Here is a 25,872-nt window from a genome sequence, read left to right on the forward strand (position 1 = left end):
GCACTGACATACTGTAGAAGACCGAGCTTTGAGAGATTAGTACGTGACGACGCTGGAAAACCTCTAACTGTTGTTCCATTTGAATTCTATATTGTTTCTGTCATATCAAGGATGACAGTTGATTTGCTGGATGGATCTCCACCGCAAGAATTATGGAAAAAGTTGTTTTATATCTTAGCGCCACTTGGTGAGTTCAACAAGCGGCTACTGCTTACAGTAAAAGATATACAATATGCGGATAATTAACTTACGATCACACCTAATTTCAAAACAATACGAGTTGTTTGTCTGTTGTCAATAATTAACAAGTCTGCATTCCCTCCTTACGCTTCTTTTTAAACCACATTGCTCTGTATTGCTTCACTCGGAACCAGTGGCCTGTCCGCAATGGAAGGCGTACCTCAAAATGGCGCTAAAAAGAGCTGCCGAAATGTAAGGTTGTATTTTGTGACAGTATTTTGGTAACATGGCAACTCAGAAACCGGTAGAGTGGGTATCAGCATTAATAACAAGATTCGAGGAACAGGTATAGTAAATCAAATGCCTTCTAGCTTAGTTCTTTTAGCAAATTTAGTTGATATTAACGAATCTGAAAATCAATATCTTGCAGACAGCTTTTGTGAATGGGCTAGCCAGACCGGATGTTGTGGTGGGGATATGAAGGGATGAATGAAATATAACTGACGGTTGCATTGATGTTTAGCGGTTTGCTGTCATATTGGGAAAGAAGAATTACCTGTCATTCAAATGTTTCATAAATGTTGGTACTGACACGCCCATCAATGAAAATCGTGGCGCACGATGAAATCAATATCTGACGCATGTGTGAACTGGAAGAAACCAGAATGATAAATAATCCCAATGTTACGGTATGCAAATGATTGAATGACCGAATTGAAGCAAGACTCGTCGTGTCCTGTATATTAGAGAGCAGCGAGTATCAAACATCGAGTCAATCTTAAGAAGTGTACGCATACGCGTCCCGCACCTAGACCGCCAAGATAAATATTTTTGACATCAGTGTTTTTTTCCATATAGGTTTGAAACTATACTACATTCGTATCAGCAGAATAATGCGATGGTGACATAGAACCATTTGTTACCTGTAACTGGCCCATTTTCTATTGTAGTAGCTGAAATTCAATACTGACCTACGAATATTTCCAGAATATGATTATCGCAAATTAGCAAATTTTGATTAATGGTTTGAAGATTTAGCTATCTTGTTTTCCTGAACAAAAGCAATCATTCTTAACAGCGTGTTAGTTATTAGGAGCACCACATTAATGTGTCCCATTTTAAAATTTCCCACATGGCATTAAACCTCATAATTCATCCATCCATAAGACATATGAATGATGGGATGCCCCTTCTTTGAGATGACGTGTAACAATTAATTTCTGTACCACTTACTAATACATGAATCTGATGTCTTTTACAAAACATGGTTCATTGATGGAAAACTTCCATCATCTCTTCACATCCGTAGGCAGTGCTTTGATTGAATGGTAGATTTTTATTTTGGCCCATTTGTCAACACTGTGTACAGTGTGTGTAGCTGTAATATGGTGCAAATCAGTTTACACAAATATATTAATATTTAGCCAACATACTACAATTTAAATCCAAATAATTCACAAATATGACAATTCACAAGGTTACCATATTTTTCTGTAGTTTCATGTTTAGATCTTAAGTTATTTTGACACTTTTTCTCACAGATCACAACAGCACATGCATACAATATATCATTTTACGTTTATAAATAGTTTTATAGTTTTAATTTTGTTTTCAGGTATTCTTTCACACAGATATTTACAATACATACATACGGACTGCAAAACATATATTCTCTCTCTGTCTCTCTAACTCTCTCTCTCTCTCTCTCTCTCTCTCTCTCTCTCTCTCTCTCCACCTTAACATTCTTGTTGCATTAAATAATCCAGAAATATGAATTTTTAATGAATCCATAACTGTTTTATGTGGCACACATAGAAGTGAAAGATATATATTTTATGAATAAAATTCCATTGACAGCCTGTGTCTTTATTTTTCAATGTCTTTATTTTTCAGTGTCTTGATTTTTCAGGTTTTTATTTCCATTGCATTTTTCAGAGCAAAAGCTCCATTGCCAGAGTTCCCAAGTTTAACTTGAGACTTTCTGTCAAGACCTGACAAAGTAGACACTTTTACATGGTGAGAACCTGCTTCACTGTTTGTCCACACTTTGCCAGGTCTTGATGAAATGATGAAAAACCTCGAATAAAACTTGTTGTTTTCCTTCTGGAGTGTGTATTGGATATATAAACCTGAAGTACCAAAATAGAGATACTCAACAGACTTTTATTCATAACATACAACACTTACGAAGTGTACAGATTGTGTTCTCACCCTACTGGCCTGCAGACTGTGGCAGATACTTCAGTACCTGAAGATCTAAGTACTGAGGACCTCAGGTCTCCCGTGTCCTTTAAGACTATAGTGGGGATCACCTCTTGTATAATGTGGCTAAATTTATTGTCCATGGAGATGTGAGGCATCCATCCACTGCACATATGCAACATAATTTATCAATGCATTGACACATTTCATGTGTGCTGAAGTAGGCCCTACAGCCTTCAACATGTAGTCCATTATACCTTGCAGTTGGGCATAAAGCCGTGTGTGATGTAAGAGTATTCCATGTCTTAGGCCTACATTGTTTCAGAGTCAGGATAACCTTTTGTGTTGATGGGCTGTTGCTTAAGATTCATGAATGGATAAACAGAATATTTTGGGCTGAAATGTAACCATGTACATTCAGTATTTAATTGTTGAAATTTCCCTGTTTTAAAGTCATGAAATGGAAATCAGTATTCCAGAATCTCAATGTATGTATACCAATAACCTTTTAAATAGAAGAAACTTTTTGTAACTCCACTTGTTTTTTCACATTGAAGTTTATGCATATATTTCAACGAATTTTAAGCCAAATATTGTCTAATAGTAGGTATTCTAAGATTACAGTGTCTATACTTGCTCTACTGAAAGAACTACTTATCTGTAACTACCTACATAGCAAAGCGATGACTATGTGTTAGTATACAGCCCTAAAAAAGTATTCATAATAAGAGTACTGAACAGAAACTCTTCAAGAAAATATGAAAATTATTACAGAATTACAGGTTCTATTCTAGGTAGCAGATATTTCAGTTTTCTAGTTTAAGAAGGCAAGCAGGTTCATGTCTTGACTTCATCAGATGTAAATGCTTGGAACCTGATGGCCTCTCCATTGTTGCTGTACCTTTCAGTCAACTCCCCATAGTCATTTTGACCACTACTTCTATGATATATAGTTTAGTTAGTTGTATGTTCCATAACTGCAATCTCTTGCCGTGATGTGGGATGAGTCAGTTTTATAATTATACAATCATAGTACAGTTTCTCAATGAAAAATATGGCAACATATTGTCCATTTACATAATTGTGCTCAGCTACATCACCCCCCCCCCCCCCCCATTCCACTTCAGCTCGCTGAGCAAGGTGACGCAGCAGCTAGCACACTGGGATTGCATTTGGGAGGACGATGGTTCAAATCTGCATCTGGCCATCCTGATTTAGGTTTTCCATGATTTCCTCAGATAGTTTCAGGCAAATGCCAGGATGGTTTCCTTGGAAGGGCATGGCTGACCTTCTTCCCCATTCTTCCCAAGTGCAATGGGACTGATGACCTTGCTGTTTGGTCCCCTTCCCCAAATCAACCAACCAACCCTTCCAACAATTTTTTTTTTTTTTTTAAAAGGTGCTTGATCCACAATGTAGTTAGGTAACAGAAATATTAGGTAACTTTGAGAAGTTCACAAGCACATGAAGATGTTGTTAACCCAAACTTGTAATTTGTGAAGTAAGAAAGGACATAAATGGTGCTGTATTTGGATATGTGATGCTATGGCAAATCATAGGTTGATTGTGATGCAGTCAAAACAAATCGCTAAGAGTAAGAAAGTCTCATTCCCACAGACTGTGTTCATTCATCATGAATAGGAAGAAGTATACATGGAAGAAGCCTGGAGATACTGACAGGTTTCAGATAGATTATATAATGGTAAGACATAGATTTAGGAATCAGGTTTTAAATTGTAAGACCTTTCCATGGGCAGATGTGGACTTGACCATAATCTATTGGTTATGACTTGTAGATGAAAAATGAAGAAACTGCAAAAAGGTGGGAATTTAAGGAGATGGGACCTGGATAAACTAAAAGAACCAGAGGTTGTACAGAGTTTCAGAGAGAGCATAAGGGAACAATTGACAGGAATGGGGGAAAGAAATGCAATAGAAGAAGAATGGGTAGCTTTCAGGGATGAAGTAGTGAAGGCAGCAGAGGATCAAGTAGGTAAAAAGACGAGTGCTAGTAGAAATCCTTGGGTAACAGAAGAAATATTGAATTTAATTGATGAAAGGAGAAAATATAAAAATGCAGTAAATGAAGCAGACATAAAGGAATACAGACGTCTCAAAAATGAGATCGACAGGAAGTGCAAAATGGCTAAGCAAGCATGGCTAGAGGACAAATGTAAGGATGTAGAGGCTTATCTCACTAGGGGTAAGATAGATAGTGCCTACAGGAAAATTAAAGAGACGTTTGGAGATAAGAGAACCACTTGTATGAACATCAAGAGCTCAGATGGAATCCCAGTTCTAAGCAAAGAAGGGAAAGCAGAAAGGTGGAAGGAGTATATAGAGGGTCTATACAAAGGCAATGTACTTGAGGACAGTATTATGGAAATGGAAGAGGATGTAGATGAAGATGAAATGGGAGATATGATACTGCGTGAAGAGTTTAACAGAGCTCTGAAAGACCTAAATTGAAACAAGTCCCCGGAAGTGGACAACATTCCATTGGAACTACTGACGGCCTTGGGAGAGCCAGTCCTGAGAAAACTCTACCATCTGGTGAGCAAGATGTGTGAGACAGGCGAAATACCCTCAGACTTCAAGAAGAATAGAATAATTCCAATCCCTAAGAAAGCAGGTATTGACAGATGTGAAAATTACCAAACTATCAGTTTAATAAGTCACGGCTGCAAAATACTAACGCGAATTTTTTACAGACAAATGGAAAAACTTGTAGAAGCCAACCTTGTGGAAGATCAGTTTGGATTCCGTAGCAATTTTGGAACATGTGAGGCAATACTGACCCTACGTCTTATCTTAGAAAATAGATTAAGGAAAGGCAAACCTATATTTCTAGCATTTGTAGTCTTAGAGAAAGCTTTTGACAATGTTGACTGGAATACACTCTTTCAAATTCTGAAGGTGGGAGGGGTAAAATATAGGGAGCAAAGTGCTATTTACAATTTGTACAGTAACCAGATGGCAGTTATAAGAGTCGAGGGACATGGAAGGGAAGCAGTGGTTGGGAAGGTAGTGAGACAGGGTTGTAGTTTCTCTCCGATGTTATTCAATCTGTATATTGAGCAAGCAGTAAAGGAAACAAAAGAAAAATTTGGAGTAAGTATTAAAATCCATGGAGAAGAAATAAAAACTTTGAGGTTCGCCGATGACATCGTAATTCTGTCAGAGACAGCAAAGGACTTGGAAGAGCAGTTGAATGGAATGGATAGTCTCTTGAAAGGAGGATATAAGATGAACATCAACAAAAACAAAACGAGGATAATGGAATGTAGTGGAATTAAATCGGGTGATGCTGTGGGAATTAGATTAGGAAATGAGACGCTCAAAGTAGTAAATGAGTTTTGCTATTTGGGGAGCAAAATAACTGATGATGGTCGAAGTAGAGAGGAATCAAATGTAGACTGGCAATGGCAAGGAAAGTGTTTCTGAAGAAGAAAAATTTGTTAACATCGAGTATAGGTTTAAGTGTCAGGAAGTCATTTCTGAAAGTATTTGTTTGCAGTGTAGCCATGTATGGAAGTGAAACATGGACGATAACTAGTTTGGACAAGAAGAGAATAGAAGCTTTTGAAATGTGGTGCTACAGAAGAATTGTGAAGATAGATGGGTAGATCACATAACTAATGAGGAAGTATTGAATAGGATTGGGGAGAAGAGAAGTTTGTGGCTCAACTTGACCAGAAGAAGGGATCGGTTGGTAGGACATGTTCTGAGGCATCAAGGGATCACCAATTTAGTACTGGAGGGCAGCGTGGAGGGTAAAAATCGTAGAGGGAGACCAAGAGATGAGTACACTAAGCAGATTCAGAAGGATGTAGGTTGCAGTATGTACTGGGAGATGAAGAAGCTTGCACAGGATAGAGTAGCATGGAGAGCTGCATCAAACCAGTCTCAGGACTGAAGATCACAACAACAACAACAGGAAGAAGAATAGGGAGATCATAAAAGAGAAAATGGAAAAGTAACATTCCTGACTTATTAACATTTGCTGATATCATTAGTTACTGTATCTTTAATTTCTCATAGCAAATCTACCATTTTGAAATGATGGAAAGGTTTATTACCACTGATTCTCAGAAACAGAGTAGGAGTTTAGTTGTTGGATTTGGAAGCTATTTATATATAGTTGATGATTTTCTGATTTGTTGGTGTTTTTAGGGAGAAACAGAACTTCCTGAAAATTTGAAGTTACCTGCAACATTATTACTGTATTTCCAGTTTGCAAATGGACAATTTCAGTATTTATACTCTTTTCTTTACTGTCTGTATTTGATAACAAATAAACCCACCCATCCTCTGAAGACCTGGTAGCCACAAGGCTGCTGTGATCTTAATTTCAGATTTAATTTTCTCTCATATCATTACAGAATTAGTGATTACTGTTGTTGTTGTTTTAGAGTCTGCCCTCCATACTGCTTTTGATATGCAATTTTTTCAAATAATGAAGCAAATTGACAACTTAAAATGAACTTCCCTGGATCTGTATCCAAGTCTCTGTTTCCCAGTTTACGCGAAGAAAAATATATCAACAATAAGAGATTAAGATTTACAGAGAGATGGCTTGCATGCAGGCCCAGCAGCAACTTCTCTCTTGTGACTGGCAAGATTGTTATTATTCCAAGACCAGACAGGGAATAGCTGTCAGATGAATTAGGATCATAAAAGCATGTACCAGTAGGCCTCGTTGCCACCAGAAGGTGACTGAGTTAGAAAGGTGCAGAATTACTGAGCCCCGCAAACTGGGCTGATCATATTGTGACATTTTGTCTCTTCCAAGACATGCTGTAGAGTATAGTGAGGTGTATGTGGAACCAATGGATAGAACAAGGTAATTTTCAAGACAGAGATGATGCTGTGCGACTACTGCATGGGATGATAGCTACCTTGTCTCATTGGCTGTAACAAACACATATGTTCTTCCTCAATGTTTATTAGTGGTGGTACACTGATGTCCAAGGGTGTGGACCTCTATGTTCCATGGTTCAGAATCGCATGCTGGGGCTGCACTGATGGAAGGCATGCCATAGTGGTAGTTTCCATTGTCCAGTAAGTACAAACATTTCAGATTACACTGATTGCATGGGTGTTATTGATCCTGGATGGAATGCCAATAAAATGACAAATGTAGATGCTACTCAGCACGTAGACTAGGCAGAGTGGCGACAGTCACAATGAAAAAGACATGACCAATGTCATCTCCGGACACAAAAGCCCGACTGTGAGTGGGTCTGAGATGAGCAGCTGTGATCGGGTGGATAGTGTGGGCTTAGGAGAGGTGTGTTGTGAGGAGGACTGCAATGTAGGCATGGAGGAAGATGCCAGTGCTACCCGTGGCAGCATCCCTCCCTGTCCTGTATCTCCATCCAATATGAATAAACTGAATGAGGTAACACTTTTAAACAGAGCTGGCATGTATATGGGAGTGTGGAATCTCCAGTCTTCATCCAGTCATTTTCATTTTACATAAATTACTTTAGGCACATGCTGGGATGGTTGCTACTATGAGATCATGGCTAAATGTGTGTCCCAGCCCTGTTGTACCAGACCTGTAAGTATCTAAAACCTGTATGTGTAAATTACTGTATTTTTGTTATCCTTAAATTGCAATACCAAGATATGTCCAGTATTCTTCTAAAAGGGATCTACGGACGAATAAAACTACTACTGCTACTACTACTACTACTACTACTACTACTACTACCACTACTAATATTCCTCTTCTGTACCCCAACTACCCACTCTAGCAAAGACATAATCGTAATTGGGTTTTAGTGTCAGGAGATGACAGTGGCTGTTCATGTATGAATTTTGTTGTCATCTTATGAAGGACTTAGGCTGATAACTGTATAATATCTAACGATCTTTTTCTTTGTGCCTGTCTGCCATTCAACGCCTTTCCTATGTGGGGAGTAACATCTATCATATATATACCAGACGTTCCTCATGAGAGTTGTCAAGTGCATTTCATCTGATGTTTCAACACATGTTTGCTATTCTGTTTTTTGGACTGCCTAGCTGGAGTCAGCCCAAGCAAATACTTCTCATCACGTTTTTCATGTGACGCCCAACATCGACAAAAAGTGTGGGTTTGTATCCTGTTACAAACAAGATGATTTTTAAAGCTGAAATGTATGTGCCTGTAGATAGACCTGCCCGAAATGAGTCTAGTGCAATATTAGTTTTATCAGTACTTAGTAACAAGGTTAATAAAACAAAAAGAATAAACATTACTCCAGCAGTCACAGGCGCTGTTGCTGCTGGGGTACTGTTATTCTGTGCATTTTACTGTCCTCTTCAGTAAGCACTTATAAAGCTAATATTGCACCAAACTAACAGAAGATCACCCTATTGAAGAGGCATTTCAAAAATTCCAGTTTAAACATCACTTTGTTTGTAAGGGGAAGGAAATTGACGCTTTCCGGCAATTCTTCTTGCAGTATCATACGTCCCATCTCATCTCCATCTACGCCTTCTTCCAGTTCTACAACACTGCCTTCAAATTCATCTATCTTGTACAGACCCTCTATACACTCCTTCCATCTTCAGCTTTCCCTTCTTTGCTTAGGACTGGTTTTCCATCTCAGCTCTTGATATTCATACAGCTCCTTCTCTTTCCTTCAAAGGCCTCTTTAATTTTTCTGTGGCTAGTACCTATCTTTTCCATAGTGATATATGCTTCTAAATCCCTACATTTAACCTCTATCCATTCCTGTTTAACCATTTTGCACTTCTTACCAATCTCTTGTATCCAGTCTCCTTTCCCCTTTTGCCTGAGGCATTTGCTTCATTTTCATGTTTTCGTCTTTCATCAATCAAATTCAATATTTTATGTGTTATCCAAGGATTTCTTGGAGGTCTTGTCTTTTAACCTACTTGATCATCTGCTGCCTTCACTATTTCATGTCTCCCAGCTATCCATTCATCTTCTACTGTACTCTTTTCCCTGTTCTAGTCAGTCATTGCCTAATGCTCCATCTGAAACTCTAAACAATTCTGGTTCTTTCAATGTATCAATGTCCCATCTCTTTAATTTCCTAATTTTTTGCAATTTCTTCAGTTTTAGTTTACAGTTCATAAATTGTGGTCAGAGTCCACATCTGCCCCTGGAAATGTCTTATAATGTAAAATCTGGTTCCAAAATCTCTGTCTTACTACTATATAAGCAATCTGAAACCTTCTGGTGTCTCCAGTCTCTTACACATACACAACTTCTTTCATAATAACAAGTATGTTTGTGTGGCCATTCTTTCATAATTCATAATCCAAGTGTTGGCTGTGATTAAATACTACCCTGTGAAGAAATTTTAGCATGTGGCTTCCTCTTTCATTCCTTTCCCCCAGACCGCATTCACCTACTATTTTTCCTTCTCTTCATTTTCCTACTATTGAATTCCAGTCCCTCATCACAATTAAATTTTTGTCCCTTATCTACCTGAATAATTTCTTTCTCATCACACATTTCTTCAAACTCTTCATCATCTGCAGGGCTAGTTGGCTTATAAACTTTTACTACTGTGGCTGGTGTGGGCTTCATGTCTATCTTGGCTACAATCATGTGTTCACTTACCTGCATTTCTGTTTTCTTATCCACTTTAAAAACCACTCCTGCTTTACCCCTATTTGATTTTGTATTTATAACCCTGCATTCACCTGACCTCAGCTCCTGTCCCTCCTGCCATGGAACTTCACTATTTCCCACTATATCTAACTTCAACATATCCATTCCCCTTTTTAAATCTTTTAACCTACCTGCCTTATTAAGGAATCTAACATTACACACACTGATGTGTAGAACACTAGCTTTGTTTCTCCTGATGATGACATCATCTGAGTATTCTCTGCCTCGAAAACTGGATGGGGGACTATTTTTCCTATGGAATATTCTATCCCAGAGGATACCATCATCAGCATACAGTGGAGCTACATTCCCTCGCAAAAAAATTCTGGTTGTAGTTTCCCCTTGCTTTCAGCCATTCACAGTACCACCACAGCACAGCTGGTTTGGTTGATGCTACAAGGCCAAATCAGTCAATCATACACTCTGTTGCCTGTGCAAATGACTGAAAAGGCTGTTGGCCCTCTTCAGGAACCACACGTTTGTCTGGCTTCTTAAAAGATACCCCTCCTTTGTTTTCGCATCTACAGTACCCCTATCTGTATTGCTGAGGCATGCAAACCACCCCCGCCTTTCTGAGCCATCGACAGCTTTAATAATGGGTAATAGATGTCCTGTTTTCCTCTAGTGTTGTAGATGAGAATGTCACTATGGATGTAAGTATTGTGATGATGCAGTTAGAATGCCTAACTTCTTGAAGGGATACCTACTTGATGACCTTGGGTGAACACCACCTATTATTCTCACTGCTTACTTCTGTGCAATCAATACTTTTTTTGTAAGTGGTTAGTTAAGCCAGATTACTCCATATGACGATGTTGAGTGGAAAAATGAGAAATATGTCATGAGCCTAATTCATTTATTTCCAAGACTCATAATTATATGAACAGTAAGTAGCTGTACTTCACTGTCCGAGAAGCTCAGTAATATGTTCTTCCAGTTCAGGGTTTTATCAGTAAGTACACACAAAAATTTCAAATGTTGCTTATCTTTGTCAGACATTTGCAATTTTGATTTTTATTATGCAGTTCAAGTTAGCCCAAACAAACAATGCTCATCAACTCTTTCATGTTCTGTCATGGTTGCAAAATACTGACTCAAATTCTTTACAGAAGAATGGAAAAATTAGTAGAAGATGGGGAAGATCAGTTTGGATTCCGGAGCAATGTAGGAGCACGCAGGACAATATTGATGCTACAATTTATCTCAGCATATATATTATGTCTACAGCATTTGAAAAATTAGTGAAAGCTCTTGACAGTGTTGACAGGAGTGCTCTATTTGAAATTCTGAAAGCAGCAGGAGTAAAATACAGACAGCAAAGGACTAAATACAACTTGTACAGAAACAAGATGGCAATTATAAGAGCTTAGGGGCATGAAAGGAAAGCAGTGACAGAGAAGGGAGTGAGACAATGGTAGCCTATCGGTGATGTTATTCAATCTGTACACTGAGCAAGCAGTGAAGGAAAAAAAATTGGAGTAGAAATTAAAGTTCAGTGAGAATAATAAAGACTTTAAGGTTTGCCGATGACATTTTAATTCTGTCAGAGTCACTAAAGGACTTGGAAGAACAGTTGAACACAATTGATAGTGTCATGGAAGGAGGATATAAGATGACTGTTGTTGTTGTTGTTGTGATCTTCAGTCCTGAGACTGGTTTGATGCAGCTCTCCATGCTACTCTATCCTGTGCAAGCTTCTTCATCTCCCAGTACATACTGCAACCTACATCCTTCTGAATCTGCTTAGTGTACTCATCTCTTGGTCTCCCTCTACGATTTTTACCCTCCACACTGCCCTCCAGTACTAAATTGGTGATCCCTTGATGCCTCAGAACATGTCCTACCAACCGATCCCTTCTTCTGGTCAAGTTGTGCCACAAACTTCTCTTCTCCCCAATCCTCTTCAATACTTCCTCATTAGTTATGTGATCTACCCACCTGATCTTCAGCATTCTTCTGTAGCACCACATTTCGAAAGCTTCTATTCTCTTCTTGTCCAAACTATTTATCGTCCATGTTTCACTTCCATACATGGCTACACTCCATACAAATACTTTCAGAAATGACATCCTCACACTTAAATCAATACTCGATGTTAACAAATTTCTCTTCTTCAGAAACGCTTTCCTTGCCATTGCCAGTCTACATTTGATTCCTCTCTACTTCGACCATCATCAGTTATTTTGCTCCCCAAATAGCAAAACTCCTTTACTACTTTAAGTGTCTCATTTCCTAATCTAATTCACTCAGCATCACCCGACTTAATTAGACTACATTCCACTATCATCGTTTTGCTTTTGTTGATGTTCATCTTATATCCTGCTTTCAAGACACTGTCCATTCCGTTCAACTGCTCTTCCAAGTCCTTTTGTCTCTGACAGAATTACAATGTCATCGGCGAACCTCAAAGTTTTTATTTCTTCTCCATGGACTTTAATACCTACTCCGAATTTTTCTTTTGTTTCCTTTACTGCTTGCTCAATATACAGATTGAATAACATCGGAGAGAGGCTACAACCCTGTCTCACGCCCTTACCAACCACTGCCTCCCTTTCATGCCCCTCGACTCTTATAACTGCCATCTGGTTTCTGTACAAATTGTAAATAGCCTTTCGCTCCCTGTATTTTACCGCTGCCACCTTTAGAATTTGAAAGAGAGTATTCCAGTCAACATTGTCAAAAGCTTTCTCTAAGTCTACAAATGCTAGAAATGTAGGTTTGCCTTTCCTTAATCTTTCTTCTAAGATAAGTCGTAAGGTCAGTATTGCCTCACGTGTTCCAGTATTTCTACGGAATCCAAACTGATCTTCCCCGAGGTCGGCTTCTACTAGTTTTTCCATTCGTCTGTAAAGAATTCGTGTTAGGATTTTGCAGCAGTGGCTTATTAAACTGATAGTTCGGTAATTTTCACATCTGTCAACACCTGGTTTCTTTGGGATTGGAATTATTATATTCTTCTTGAAGTCTGAGGGTATTTTGCCTGTTTCATACATCTTGCTCACCAGATGGTAGAGATTTGTCAGGACTGGCTCTCCCAAGGCCGTCAGTAGTTCCAATGGAATGTTGTCTACTCCGGAGGCCTTGTTTCGACTCAGGTCTTTCAGTGCTCTGTCAAATTCTTCACGCAGTATCGTATCTCCCATTTCATCTTCATCTACATCCTCTTCCATTTCCATAATATTGTCCTCAAGTACATCACCCTTGTATAGATCCTCTACATACTCCTTCCACCTTTCTGCTTTCCCTTCTTTGCTTCCATCTGAGCTCTTTATGTTCATACAAGTGGTTCTCTTATCTCCAAACATCTCTTTAATTTTCCTGTAGGCAGTATCTATCTTACCCCAAGTTAGATAAGCCTCTACATCCTTACATTTGTCCTCTAGCCATCCCTGCTTAGCCATTTTGCATTTCCTGTCGATCTCATTTTTGAGACGTTTGTATTCCTTTTTGCCTGCTTCATTTACTGCATTTTTATATTTTCTCCTTTCATCAATTAAATTCAATATTTCTTCTGTTACCCAAGGATTTCTACTATCCCTCGTCTTTTTACCTACTTGATCCTCTGCTGCCTTCACTACTTCATCCCTCAAAGCTACCCATTCTTCTTCTACTGTATTTCTCTCCCTGATTCCTGTCAATTTTTCCCTTATGCTCTCCCTGAAACACTGTACAACCTCTGGTTCTTTCAGTTTATCCAGGTCCCATCTCCTTAAATTTCCACCTTTTTGCAGTTTCTTCAGTTTTAATCTACGGGTCATAACCAATAGGTTGTGGTCAGAGTCCACATCTGCCCCTGGAAATGTCTTACAATTTAATACCTGGTTCCTAAATCTCTGTCTTACCATTATATAATCTATCTGATACCTTTTAGTATCTCCAGGGTTCTTCCATGTATACAACCTTCTTTCATGATTCTTAAACCAAGTGTTAGCTATGATTAAGTTGTGCTCTGTGCAAAATTCTACCTGGCAGCTGCCTCTTTCATTTCTTAGCCCCAATCCATATTCACCTACTATGTTTCCTTCTCTCCCTTTTCCTACACTTGAATTCCAGTCACCGATGACTATTAAATTTTCGTCTCTCTTCACTATCTGAATAATTTCTTTAGTTTCATCTTACATTTCTTCAATTTCTTCGTCATCTGCAGAGCTAGTTGGCATATAAACTTGTAGTACTTTCTCATATTCCCTGATCCTGATGAAAGAATTTCATAAACTTGTACAACTTCAAGATTTGTCCATATTGTATGATTTGTTACCTCCCAAGTATTCATTTTGAGGTATCTGCTAAGTATTTGCACCTGTTGTGCTTAAATATTGCTATTGTGTATTTGTAATGTCAAGAATTTCACAAAATGCACACCTTCATGCTGTTTACAGCATCATTTTCTTGAAATTGACTTCCTGTCAAATAAAGTAAGCAGTTTTGCATTTGCAGTGCAAATACTGGCAAATTCCACCGACTTGAGTACATGAAAAATTTCTTATCATATGTAGTTATTTTGGATCTGTCATTAGATATGGGATAATTTACTGGGGAAGTTCAAGTAGTGTATGTCAAATACTGAAACTGCAAAGGAAAATTGTCTGATACATGTGTACTGCACAGCAAACAGTCTTCTCACCCATTATTTCGGAAACTGCAACTCTGAACTGTTCCCACCATATACATTTATGAAATTATAATTTTCCTACACAGCAGACAAAAATTATTTGAGAAGAATCATTTTAACCATACATATAACATAAGACATAAAAATAATTTTATGCTACCCGCACACCAGTTGAAATTATATGCCTGGACTCCACAGTATGTGGGGTGACAATATATAACAAGTTAATGGGTAAAAACAAATTTAATATGAAGCCAGAAATTTTAAAAATGAGACTACAGAAGATTCTGTGGGAGAAATGCTACTATTGAATAGAAAAATTCATAGAGGATGAAATGATTGTTTGAGCAAAGGGTAATTGAGTGTTAGATTTTATTGTATGTCTGTTAACATCAGCTTTGTTTATGGTGAAATTTTACCACAATTGACAAGTCTGCTGCACCTGAATAAAACAATTTAGATTATGTATGTTGTGGGACAAATAAACGACAATTCAGAAACACTACGTAGCTTTTGTAACATACAGCTGTCTCATGCCATTATATTTGGCCTTTCTTTCCATCAGGGTCTTGTCAAGATGGTCTATGAAACTTAATTTTTAGGGACCATGAAGTACTTTTCCATACTTGGCTTCATGGTCTGCCATAAGCACAGCAGCTTAGCAGTTGAATTAGAGATAATTGTGGTGTTGGATGGAGAGCACTCCTTTCACCACAGCAAAAGTAACAATTCTGTCAAGTGAATTGAAAGTGCTCAGATACAATGCTGGCAGTCAACGCAAAAGGCAGGTGGAAGGTAGGTGAGCTGTGGAACAACAGCACATTTTGTCACAACCAAATCATGGATATTTGATGCATGGAACAATCCATATCTGAAGTCCTGCAGATCCTTTGCTTTCCATATGACACTGTATGATTGCCATGATTAGGGGAAAATGGTGCTGCCAGAATTGATTACTGTATGAGAATTGATGACAAGGGTTACTGCAAGAGTAACAGCGTATGGATGACCCACAGTGTTGTGTCCATAATTGGTATGAGATAACTGGGCAAATTGTGAACAATTCAACCATGTAATAAATGAATGAAACATCTATTTACAAATGTACAAAATGATGAATTACATACATAACTTTGGACCACTTTGAATCTGTTCCAGCAATGTACATGATATGTTTATCACTGTATAGCTTTGGAAATATCAATATCGTGCAGGGTGCTTAGTAGTCTCAGTGCAAGTCATCCGAGATCTTGGGACGGAACTCTGTGTGCAGAATTAAAAAAAAAAAAAAAAAAATGTGCAAACAGATACATTTGCATGTAGTGAGGAGATGCAAAGATGGCATCCTCTGACGACATCTGTAGCCCCAAGCATAGGAATACGGTGAGCCTTGCAGATAGTGGGGCTCATGGTGGCACCTGTCAGTGGCCTATTTAAATGCATATTCTGCGGAGATGTGGGTGGCACACTACATGAGGACGATGTAGACACCAAAAATACCACCTGTACTGCAGAAGACAGTCATGAGCATGAACAATCAATTGTGCTGTTCTGTAATATAAAGAGGAACCTCACTGGTGGTAATGTAATATTACAGAAACATCACAGAAAATAGTGCTTGAGGCAGAATGTGTGTGTGTGTGTGTGTGTGTGTGTGTGTGTGTGTGTGTGTGTGTGTGTGTGTGTGTGTGTGTGCGTGTGTCTGTCTATATGCAGGGTGTTCCACTCAAACCTCCCTCATTTCAGACACCCCGTGGAAAAAAACCACAGTAGATGCAACAATAAAAAATGCACCACATTGTAGACCATCTCAAATAATTTATTTATATATCACCATTACACCTCTACATGTAAACCACTTGTAGCACGAAGAATATCAAGTCTATATTCAGTTACTTGCCAAGTTCTTTGTAACATTTCCTGTGTTATTGTTGCAATCATATTAGTGATACGATGTCACAACTTAGGAATATCGTCCACATTGGTCACATAAACGCGGTCCTTCACGAATCCACACATGAAGAAATCAAGCTGCATAATGTCGGGTGAATGTGGTGATCTAACGAATGGGAAATTTCCTGTCCAGGAACTAGTGAGCAGCCGTTGACCAATGTGTTCGAAGCTCCAACTTGTTGAAAAATGATGTTGGGTTGCAAGTCTAATATCTGAGGGTTCACAAACTGTTCCAGCGTGTCTAGATACACTGACCCATTCACTGTTTGTTGTGCTAAGAAGAACGGTCCAACAATCCTGTCATGCATTAGACCACACCAACCGTTTAGTTTAGGGCTACCATGAACATGTTAAATGACAACATGCAGATTTTGTGAGCCCCAAATCCGAACATTATGCCTATTAACCCTTCCTGACAGATGAAAGGTAGCCTCAGCTGAGAATAAACATCTTTCCAGGAAGCTAGCATCCATATCAATGTTGTTGTTGCGGTCTTCAGTCCTGAGACTGGTTTGATGCAGCTCTCCATGCTTCTCTATCCTGTGCAAGCTTCTTCATCTCCCAATACCTACTGCAATCAACATCCTTCTGAATCAGTTTGGTGTATTCATCTCTTGGTCTCCCTCTACAATTTTTACCCTCCAATACTAAATTGGCGATCCCTTGATGCCTCAGAATATGTCCTACCAACTGATCCCTTCTTCTGGTCAAGCTGTGCCACAAATTTCTCTTCTCCTCAATTCTATTCAGTACCTCCTCATTAGTTATGTTATCTACTCCTTTACTCCTCAGCATTCTTCTGCAGCACCACATTTCGAAAGCTTCTATTCTGTTCTTGTCTAAACTATTTTTCATCCATGTTTCGCTTGCATACATATACAAATACTTTCAGAAACAAATTCTTGACACTTAAATCTATACTCGATGTTAACAAATTTCTCTTCTCCTGAAACACTTTCCTTGCCGTTGCCAGTCTACATTTTAGATCCTCTCTACTTCGACCATCATCAGTTATTTTGCTCCCCAAATACCAGAACTCATTTATTACTTCAAGTACTTTATTTCCTAATCAAATTCCCTCAGCATCACCCAATTTAATTCGACTACGTTCCATTATCTTTGTTTTGCTTTTGTTGGTGTTCACCTTATATCCTCCTTTCATGACACTGTCCATTCCATTCAGCTGCTCTTCCAGGTCCTTTGCTGTCTCTGACAGAATTACAATATCATTGGCGAACCTCAAAGTTTTTATTTCTTCTCCATGGATTTTAATACCTACTCCAAATTTTTCTTTTGTTTCTTTTATTGCTTGCTCAATATACAGATTGAATAACATTGGGGATGGGCTACAACGCTGTCTCACTCCCTTCCCAACCACTGCTTCCCTTTAATGCCCCTCGACTCTTATAACTGCCATTTGGGTAAATAGCCTTTTGCTCCCTATATTTTACCCCTGTCATCTTCAGAATTTGAGAGTATAACAGGAAACATTGTCAAAAGCTTTCTCTAAGTCTACAAATGCTAGAAATGTAGGTTTGCCTTTCCTTAATCTATTTTATAAGATAAGTTGTAGAGTCAGTATTGCCTCCTGTTTTCCAACATTTCTATGCAATCCAAACTGATCTTCCCTGAGGTCAGCTTCTACCAGTTTTTCCATTTGTGTGTAAAGAATTCGTGTTAGTATTTTGCAGCTATGGCTTATTAAACTGATAGTTGGTAATTTTCACATCTGTCAACATCTGCTCTCTTTGGGATTAGAATTATTATATTCTTCTTGAAGACTGAGGGTATTTCAGCTGTCTCATACATCTTGCTTACCAGATGGTAGAGTTTTTTCAGGTTTGGCTCTCCCAAGGCTATCAGTAGTTCTAATGGAATGTTGTCTACTCCCGGGGACTTGTTTCAACTTAGGTCTTTCAGTGCTCTGTTAAGCTCTTCACGCAGTATCATATCTCCCATTTCATCTTCATCTCCATCCTCTTCCATTCCCATAATACTGTCCTCAAGTACATTGCCTTTGTATAGACCCTCTGTATACTCCTTCCACCTTTCTGCTTTCCCTTCTTTGCTTAGAACTGGGTTTCCACCTGAGCTCTTGATATTCATGCAAGTGGTTCTCTTTTCACCAAAGGTCTCTTTAATTTTCCAGTAGGCAGTGTTTATCTTACCCCTAGTGATATACGCCTCTACATCCTTACATTTGTCCTCTAACCACCCTGCTTAGCCATTTTGCACTTCATGTCGATCTCATTTTTCAAACGTTTGTATTCCTTTTTGCCTCCTTCATTTACTGCATTTTTGTATTATCTCCTTTCATCAATTAAATTCAATATATATTCTGTTACCCAAGGATTTCTACTAGCCCTCGTCTTTTTACCTACTTGATCCTCTGCTGCCTTCACTATTTCATCTCTCAAAGCTACCCATTCTTCTTCTAATGTATTTCTTTCCCCCATTCTTGTCATTCTTTCCCTAATGCTCTCTCTGAAACTCTGTACAACCTCTGGTTCTTTCAGTTTATCCAGGTCCCATCTCCTTAAATTTCCACCTTTTTGCAGTTTCTTCAGTTTTAATCTACAGTTCATAACCAATAGACTGTGAACCAAATCTGCCTCTGGAAATGTCTTACAGTTTAAAACCTGGTTCCTAAATCTATGTCTTACCATTATATAACGTATCTGAAACCTTCCAGTACCTCCAGGCTTCTTCCATGTATACAATCTTCTTTCATGATTCTTGAACCAAGTGTTAGCTTTGATCAAGTTATGCTCTGTGCAAAATTCTACCAGGCGGCTTCCTCTTTCATTCTTTACCCCCATTCTATATTCACCTACTATGCTTCCTTCCCTTCCTTTTCCTACTGTCGAATTCCAGTCACCCATAACTATTAAATTTTTGTCTCCCTTTCACTATTTGTGTAATTTCTTTTATCTCTTCATACATTTCATCAATCTCTTCATCATCTGCGGATCTAGTTGGCATATAAACTTGTAATACTGTAGTAGGCGTTGGCTTTGTATCTATCTTGGCCACAATAATGCGTTCGCTATGCTGTTTGTCATAGCTTACCCGCATTTCTATTTTTTTTATTCATTATTAAACCTACTCGTGCATTACCCCTATTTGATTTTGTTCTTATAACCCTGTATTCACCTGACCAGAAGTCTTGTTCCTCCTGCCACCAAACTTCTCTAATTCCCACTATACCTAACTTTAGCCTATCCATTTCCCTTTTTAAATTTTCTAACCTACCTGCCCGATTAAGGGATCTGACATTCCACGCTCCGATCCGTAGAACGCCAGTTTTCTTTCTCCTGATAACGACGTCCTCTTGAGTAGTCCCCGCCCGGAGATCCGAATGGGGGACTATTTTACCTCCAGAATATTTTACCCAAGAGAACGCAATCATCATTTAACCATACAGTAAAGCTGCATGCCCTCGAGAAAAATTACGGCTGTAGTTTCCTCTTGCTTTCAGTCGTTCGCAATACCAGCACAGCAAGGCTGTTTTGGTTAGTGTTACAAGGGTAGATCAGTCAATCATCCAGACTCTTGCCCCTGCAACTACTGAAAAGGCTGCTGCCCCTCGTCAGGAATCACACGTATGTCTGGCCTCTCAACAGATACTCCTCCATTGTGGTTGCATCTACTGTATGGCTATCTGTATTGCTGAGGCATGCAAACGAACCCTGCCTTTCTGAGCCATTGACAGCTTTAATAATGGGTAATATATGTCATGTTTTCCTCTAGTGTTGTAGAGCTGCAGCATATCCACGGCAAATTGTTGTTGGCATGGTTTGTCGTTCGGCGTCAGATATTGCAGAATTTGCACTTTTTAAGCACACATATGAAGACGCTGGTGAACTACATGATGCAGTGTTGATTGAGGTACATCAAGTTGCCTAGGTGCTTGATGAACTGACTCACGTGGGCTTCTGAGAAACGTTTGTCTGATGCCCTCCACTGTCTCCTCTGACACTCCGTAATGTGCAGTGCCAGAATGTCTCAGGAACACTTTCTGTTGCCAGAAACTTCCTATACCATTCCTTAATTGTTTTCACATCAGGTGGATCACATTCATACACATGCCGATAATTTCTTTCCTCAGTAATCGGCGATTTTGTTTCTGGAAACCACACTACTGTTTACGCACACTGCTGTGGAGTCGCCATTGTCAGTTCATGCAACCATGCTGCACTCTGGCGACAATACTTTTCATTTCTGACGTGGGAATATAAATTCTTCGAGATGCTGTACAATGTGGTGCATTTTTCATTAAAATTACCAAATAAGCAGCAACCAGTCGCAAGATTATGTTTTCTTTATTTAATTTTACATATCGATTTCAACTGATTAATGGCTGTTAATCTTGGCTGTTAGTCTTGTAAAAAACGTAAGACCGGCTGTAGAAGATGACAGTGAAGTGTGTGCAGCATAACATTACCCGTACCTGTATGGGAGAGAGGACAGAAGTACTGTCCTCTGAGAGTGGCTAGCACACAATAGGGGAAGTGCTCAACTCTCTCATTTGTCACTTATGATGTAAATGACTTTACACACATTCTCACACCTTTGACTCAGGGTTACTGTACCTACAATTAGTGTGCTCGGGGCAGTGATGAGTTACTGTGTACAACAGGTGTGGCAATTAAAAAAATGTTGTGAGGCTCCCAGCTGGTTGGAAGCCATTTGTTCTGACACCACTTCAGTGTTGTGTGTTTCACAGTTCATTTATCGAGCAGCTTTTCATTTAGCCTGATGATGCAGAGTAAATCCCAGTAAAGACCTATTCATCATGGAAAAACAATAACTGAAGTGTATTCACCAACTGTTGATGGACAACTAAAGTGGCTGCTCCTTTAGAGCAGAAAGATGGACTTAGTTAATGTGGATGGTAAGAATTTGTCTCCTACTTGTGGGTGGATTTATCCCACTTGAACACTAAATTACAGCATGAGCCAGAACTATGGAAGACTCTGTGGTGGGCTTTAGGGCATGCCAGGTAGGTGACTGAGACAGAGAAAGGATTCCTTTGATTATCAGACAATTACTGTGTTTTATATGTGTCGTTCTAGTTTGCATTGTGTTATTTTATTATTTTCAAAGGATTGAAAGTGCGTGATTGTAACTTAATTTGAAAAGTGAACCATAGAGTTCGTTCTTGTGCCATAATATGAAAGAAATTCCCACAACAGTAAAAACATTGCCCCTCTAACTCTGTTTGTCATTTGACATGGAATAGGCTTTATAATTACATTTTGAATTCCATGAAGTAGCACACAGTCATCTTTTAATATTGCACTGTAACTATAATTGTCTAAAATTTTCTGATAAATGAAGTAGCAATTGCATATTTTCTTCTTTTTGTCGAATTTCAGTTGCCATGTCGAACCGGGCCTCAAACTACACATTCTCGGATAAATGAAGAACAGAACAAGAAATGTCTTATCCAGATAAGCAGATACAGATTTTCTTTAGTTATTTCAGGTCTTACAAAAATCCTACAACGTGTAAATGAAATGGTAAGTTCAAATTATATAATTGATTTCAGTTACTCTTTTGTTTGTCTAATAGTCTTCCATGTATGTAAATAAAATAGAAAGAAACTTCCACATGGGAAAAATATATTAAAAACAAAGATTCCAAGACTTACCAAGCGGGAAAGCGCCGGCAGACAGGCACATGAACAAAACACACAAACACACACACAGAATTACTAGCTTTCGCAACCGATGGTTGCTTCTTCAGGAAGGAGAGGGAAAGACGAAAGGATGTGGGTTTTAAGGGAGAGGGTAAGGAGTCATTCCAATCCCGGGAGCGGAAAGACTTCCCTTAGAGGGAAAAAAAGGACAGGTGTACACTCGCGCACACACACACACACACACACACGCACACATATCCATCCGCACAAGATATGTGTGCGTGTGTGTGTGTGTGCGCGAGTGTACACCTGTCCTTTTTTTCCCTCTAAGGGAAGTCTTTCCGCTCCCGGGATTGGAATGACTCCTTACCCTCTCCCTTAAAACCCACATCCTTTCGTCTTTCCCTCTCCTTCCTGAAGAAGCAACCATCGGTTGCGAAAGCTAGTAATTCTGTGTGTGTGTCTGTGTGTTTTGTTCATTGTGCCTGTCCGCCGGCACTTTCCTGCTTGGTAAGTCTTGGAATCTTTGTTTTTAATATAGTCTTCCATGTATATTTGAGTTATTTATCAAACTTAATGTAATTGTACTATAATAGGAAGAGGGCTTATGACTAGATTGACTTGAAACTGATTCACGTTGAGCAGATAAATCAGTTAATTTAACTGTTCAGATCATCAATTATTTCTTCACTGTAGAGAGCATGATACGGAAGATTCCTGTGTGGCAGCATCTAACATGAGTAGGTTTGTAATGAGATTGAGAAAAATGGAAAATGAATATGGAAATGTGCTCCTGTAAGAAGAGAATGATCAGTGTGCTGCCATAGGGAGTGGAGTAAAATGAACACTGGTGATGGAATCAGTAAAGTGCAAATGGTATATTGAAGGTCAGGTTGTAGAAGTCTGCTAAGAATGCCAAAACCGTAGGAAGGAAAATGGGTGATTTAAATGTAGCTTTTTGTATGTGAGATGAGGAAAAAGAAATAGTGATGTAAACACAGTGTAGCAACATACAATCACAGGTATTATTTTTGCTGCTTATTTTCTGCTGATATCAGGAATCTGTGCAGAGCAAAACTTTTAAATATAAATGTTGAAATAAATAAATAAATGTTGTGTGACTAGGGCCTCCCGTCGGGTAGACCGTTCGCCGGGTGCAAGTCTTTGGATTTGACACCACTTCAGCGACTTGCGCGTCGATGGGGATGAAATGATGATGATTAGGACAACACAGCACCCAGTCCCTGAGTGGAGAAAATCTCCGACCCAGCCGGAAATCGAACCCGGACTCTTAGGATTGACATTCTGTCGCGCTGACCACTCAGCTACCAGGGGCGGACAATGTTCAAATGATAAAAACAGAACCATTCACATTGTGTTGTGTACAGTGCTGTTGAAGAAGAGAAAAGTTGAGTTGATGCATTTGAAGCACTGGTATTTATTTAATTTGTTAATGGGAGCAGTAGCAGCAGAAAAATACTTGAAGACCATAAAAATGTTGTCTTGAATTACTGTAAATATCAGGTGCAAAATTACATAGTTTACATTACCATTTCAGCCATTGAAATATGAATGAGTTCATCAAACTTCAAACAGCATGAAGGATAGGCAATATTGATTTTAAAATAAAAAAAAAATGTTTTAAATATGGTTAGGTATTGTGTGATTACTTAAAGCAAAAGAGCATTTAATGCGTAAAGTAAGTAAAATGTTTTGCTTCTCCAGTAAATAAAACTTAATAAAATATTACTGGGCTAAAAATATAATGTTAGTACATACTTGTGATATTTGAAGGAAATTTCCTATTATACTAGTAAATGAATTACAGTCAGAATGTGTTAGTGTAAACTGACAAAATTTTAAGATGACAGTAAAGTTTTACGTCGGGTTATGGAATTAAGTATGTGAAAAGCTGCAGAAGCAGTTGACCTGGAAGAAGAACATGAAACAAAAGCCGTCATTTTTTAAGACTAGCTATTTGCTGCTAATAAATCTCAGATGATCTTGACAGTGGCTGTTTGGGTGCCTCAAAACAATGACTGCAGCTACATGATTCATAAATGCAAATATGTTTATGAGAAGACAATATAGAAAGAAGAATTTAACACTCGAACTCTAAAGCTGTAATGTCCTTAACTGGAAAAAGTGCAGTTACAAGGCATGTAAAATAAGTGTGTAATGGACATCAGTAACTCTCTGCTGACAGATTTTGGGAAACTAAAGATTATTTGTGAGAAATACAGAAATATTCCAGTGATGTGCAAAATTCACTTGCTGCCATGTGCAATTCACGTAACTTATTAGTGAATGCAGCAATGCACCACAATTGCTAAATATATATGGGAATTGGACTTATTTCCTAACCACCTGCTCACCCTTCTCTGCAATCTCCTCATCCCTGTCTCTTTGTCCATCTCCTCCATCTCCTCCCTCTCTTTGATCTTGACCCTTGTATAGCAAATGAAACCTTGATTGGGAATTGAAGTCGCTTAAAGTGAATGGGTGAATTTGGATGGTATCTTTGGTACTTCTGGTATGAGGGAGACCTTGACACCTGCTGGATCTATGAGCATAATAGCTCCAATGACAGTACTTAGCACATGCGGATGGATATGTGTGTGTGTGTGAGTGTACACCTGTCCTTCTTTCCCCCTAAGGGAAGTCTTTCCGCTCCCAGGATTGGAATGACTCCTTACCCTCTCCCTTAAAACCCACATCCTTTCGTCTTTCCCTTTCCTTCCCTCTTTCCTGAAGAAGCAACCGTCGGTTGTGAAAGCTAGTAATTCTGTGTGTGTGTTTGTGTATTTTAATTTAAATGCCCAGCTGTCATAGTTAAAACTGACTGTGAGAAAGAAAATGAAACTGCAGATTTTCACAGCACAGCACTGCATTTTCTTTCTCACACTTGATTTTAACAGAAAACTTGTAGAATGTTTAAGAAAAGTATACAGAATATGTATACTTTGTATTGTGGAAAAATCTGAAATAAATCGGTCAAGAACTTTTCAATATTTTTGCTGACAAAGTTGTCTTCATCATTTCATCATCATTATCATTTCGTGTCACGGGGTGGCGACAGGAAGGGCATTCGGCCACCCCTTCAAATACCATGCCAAATCCGACGATAACCCTGCTGACCATGTGGAAATGTTGGACAAAGCTACAAGAAAAAGAAGAGAAGATTTATTTTAAAAATGTAGCCTTTGCCCATCTGAGTGTTCATTAGAGTATCATGTAAACATTTGAAGTAAATTGGTTTAAGAATTTTGGTAACAACGTTAAACAACTCCTTGGCTTTAGCCAGCGTTCATCACACGTTGTTATTAGAGCATCATGTAAAAATGTGAAATAAGTAATTGTTGAATTTTTGAATTTAATTTTTTTTTATTAGAGTATCTTTTAAAAATATGTAAGTAATAAGTCTGTCAAGAACTTATGGAGATTTTTGATAACAGTGTTAAACAGCTACTTGTCTTTTCATAGTAGTAAAAAATTGTGTGGGTACAAGAGATTCAAAAGATACATGGATCTCCTCAAGTGTGTGACTGTTGAATAAGGAATGGACCAAAAGGCTGAGAGTATCAGAGCGAGATCCATATGGTGAAGCCCATTTTTGAATCGACTGAAGTGTTGAGTGTGTAGCAGAATAAC

At 38.6% G+C, this 25,872-nt stretch overlaps 1 protein-coding gene across 6 annotated transcripts in view; it reads left to right on the forward strand.

The window, feature by feature from the left end:
- Nucleotides 1–360: 360 nt before the first annotated feature.
- LOC126354139 (neurofibromin) overlaps nt 361–25,872 on the forward strand; it is a 447,919-nt gene continuing 422,407 nt past the window's right edge. For 5 of the 6 annotated variants that reach the window (XM_050003568.1, XM_050003586.1, XM_050003552.1 and 2 more), the window contains exons 1-2: nt 380–526; nt 21,959–22,102. In XM_050003568.1, the coding sequence (XP_049859525.1) occupies nt 467–526; nt 21,959–22,102 (204 nt within the window). In that variant the 5' untranslated portion in view covers nt 380–466. Of the gene's footprint in view, nt 527–21,958; nt 22,103–25,872 lie in introns of all 6 variants that reach the window. The other variant, XM_050003542.1, reaches the window with a different exon arrangement.

The sequence above is a fragment of the Schistocerca gregaria genome, chromosome 1, assembly GCF_023897955.1.
Source record: "Schistocerca gregaria isolate iqSchGreg1 chromosome 1, iqSchGreg1.2, whole genome shotgun sequence".
NCBI classification, from domain to species: domain Eukaryota; kingdom Metazoa; phylum Arthropoda; class Insecta; order Orthoptera; family Acrididae; genus Schistocerca; species Schistocerca gregaria.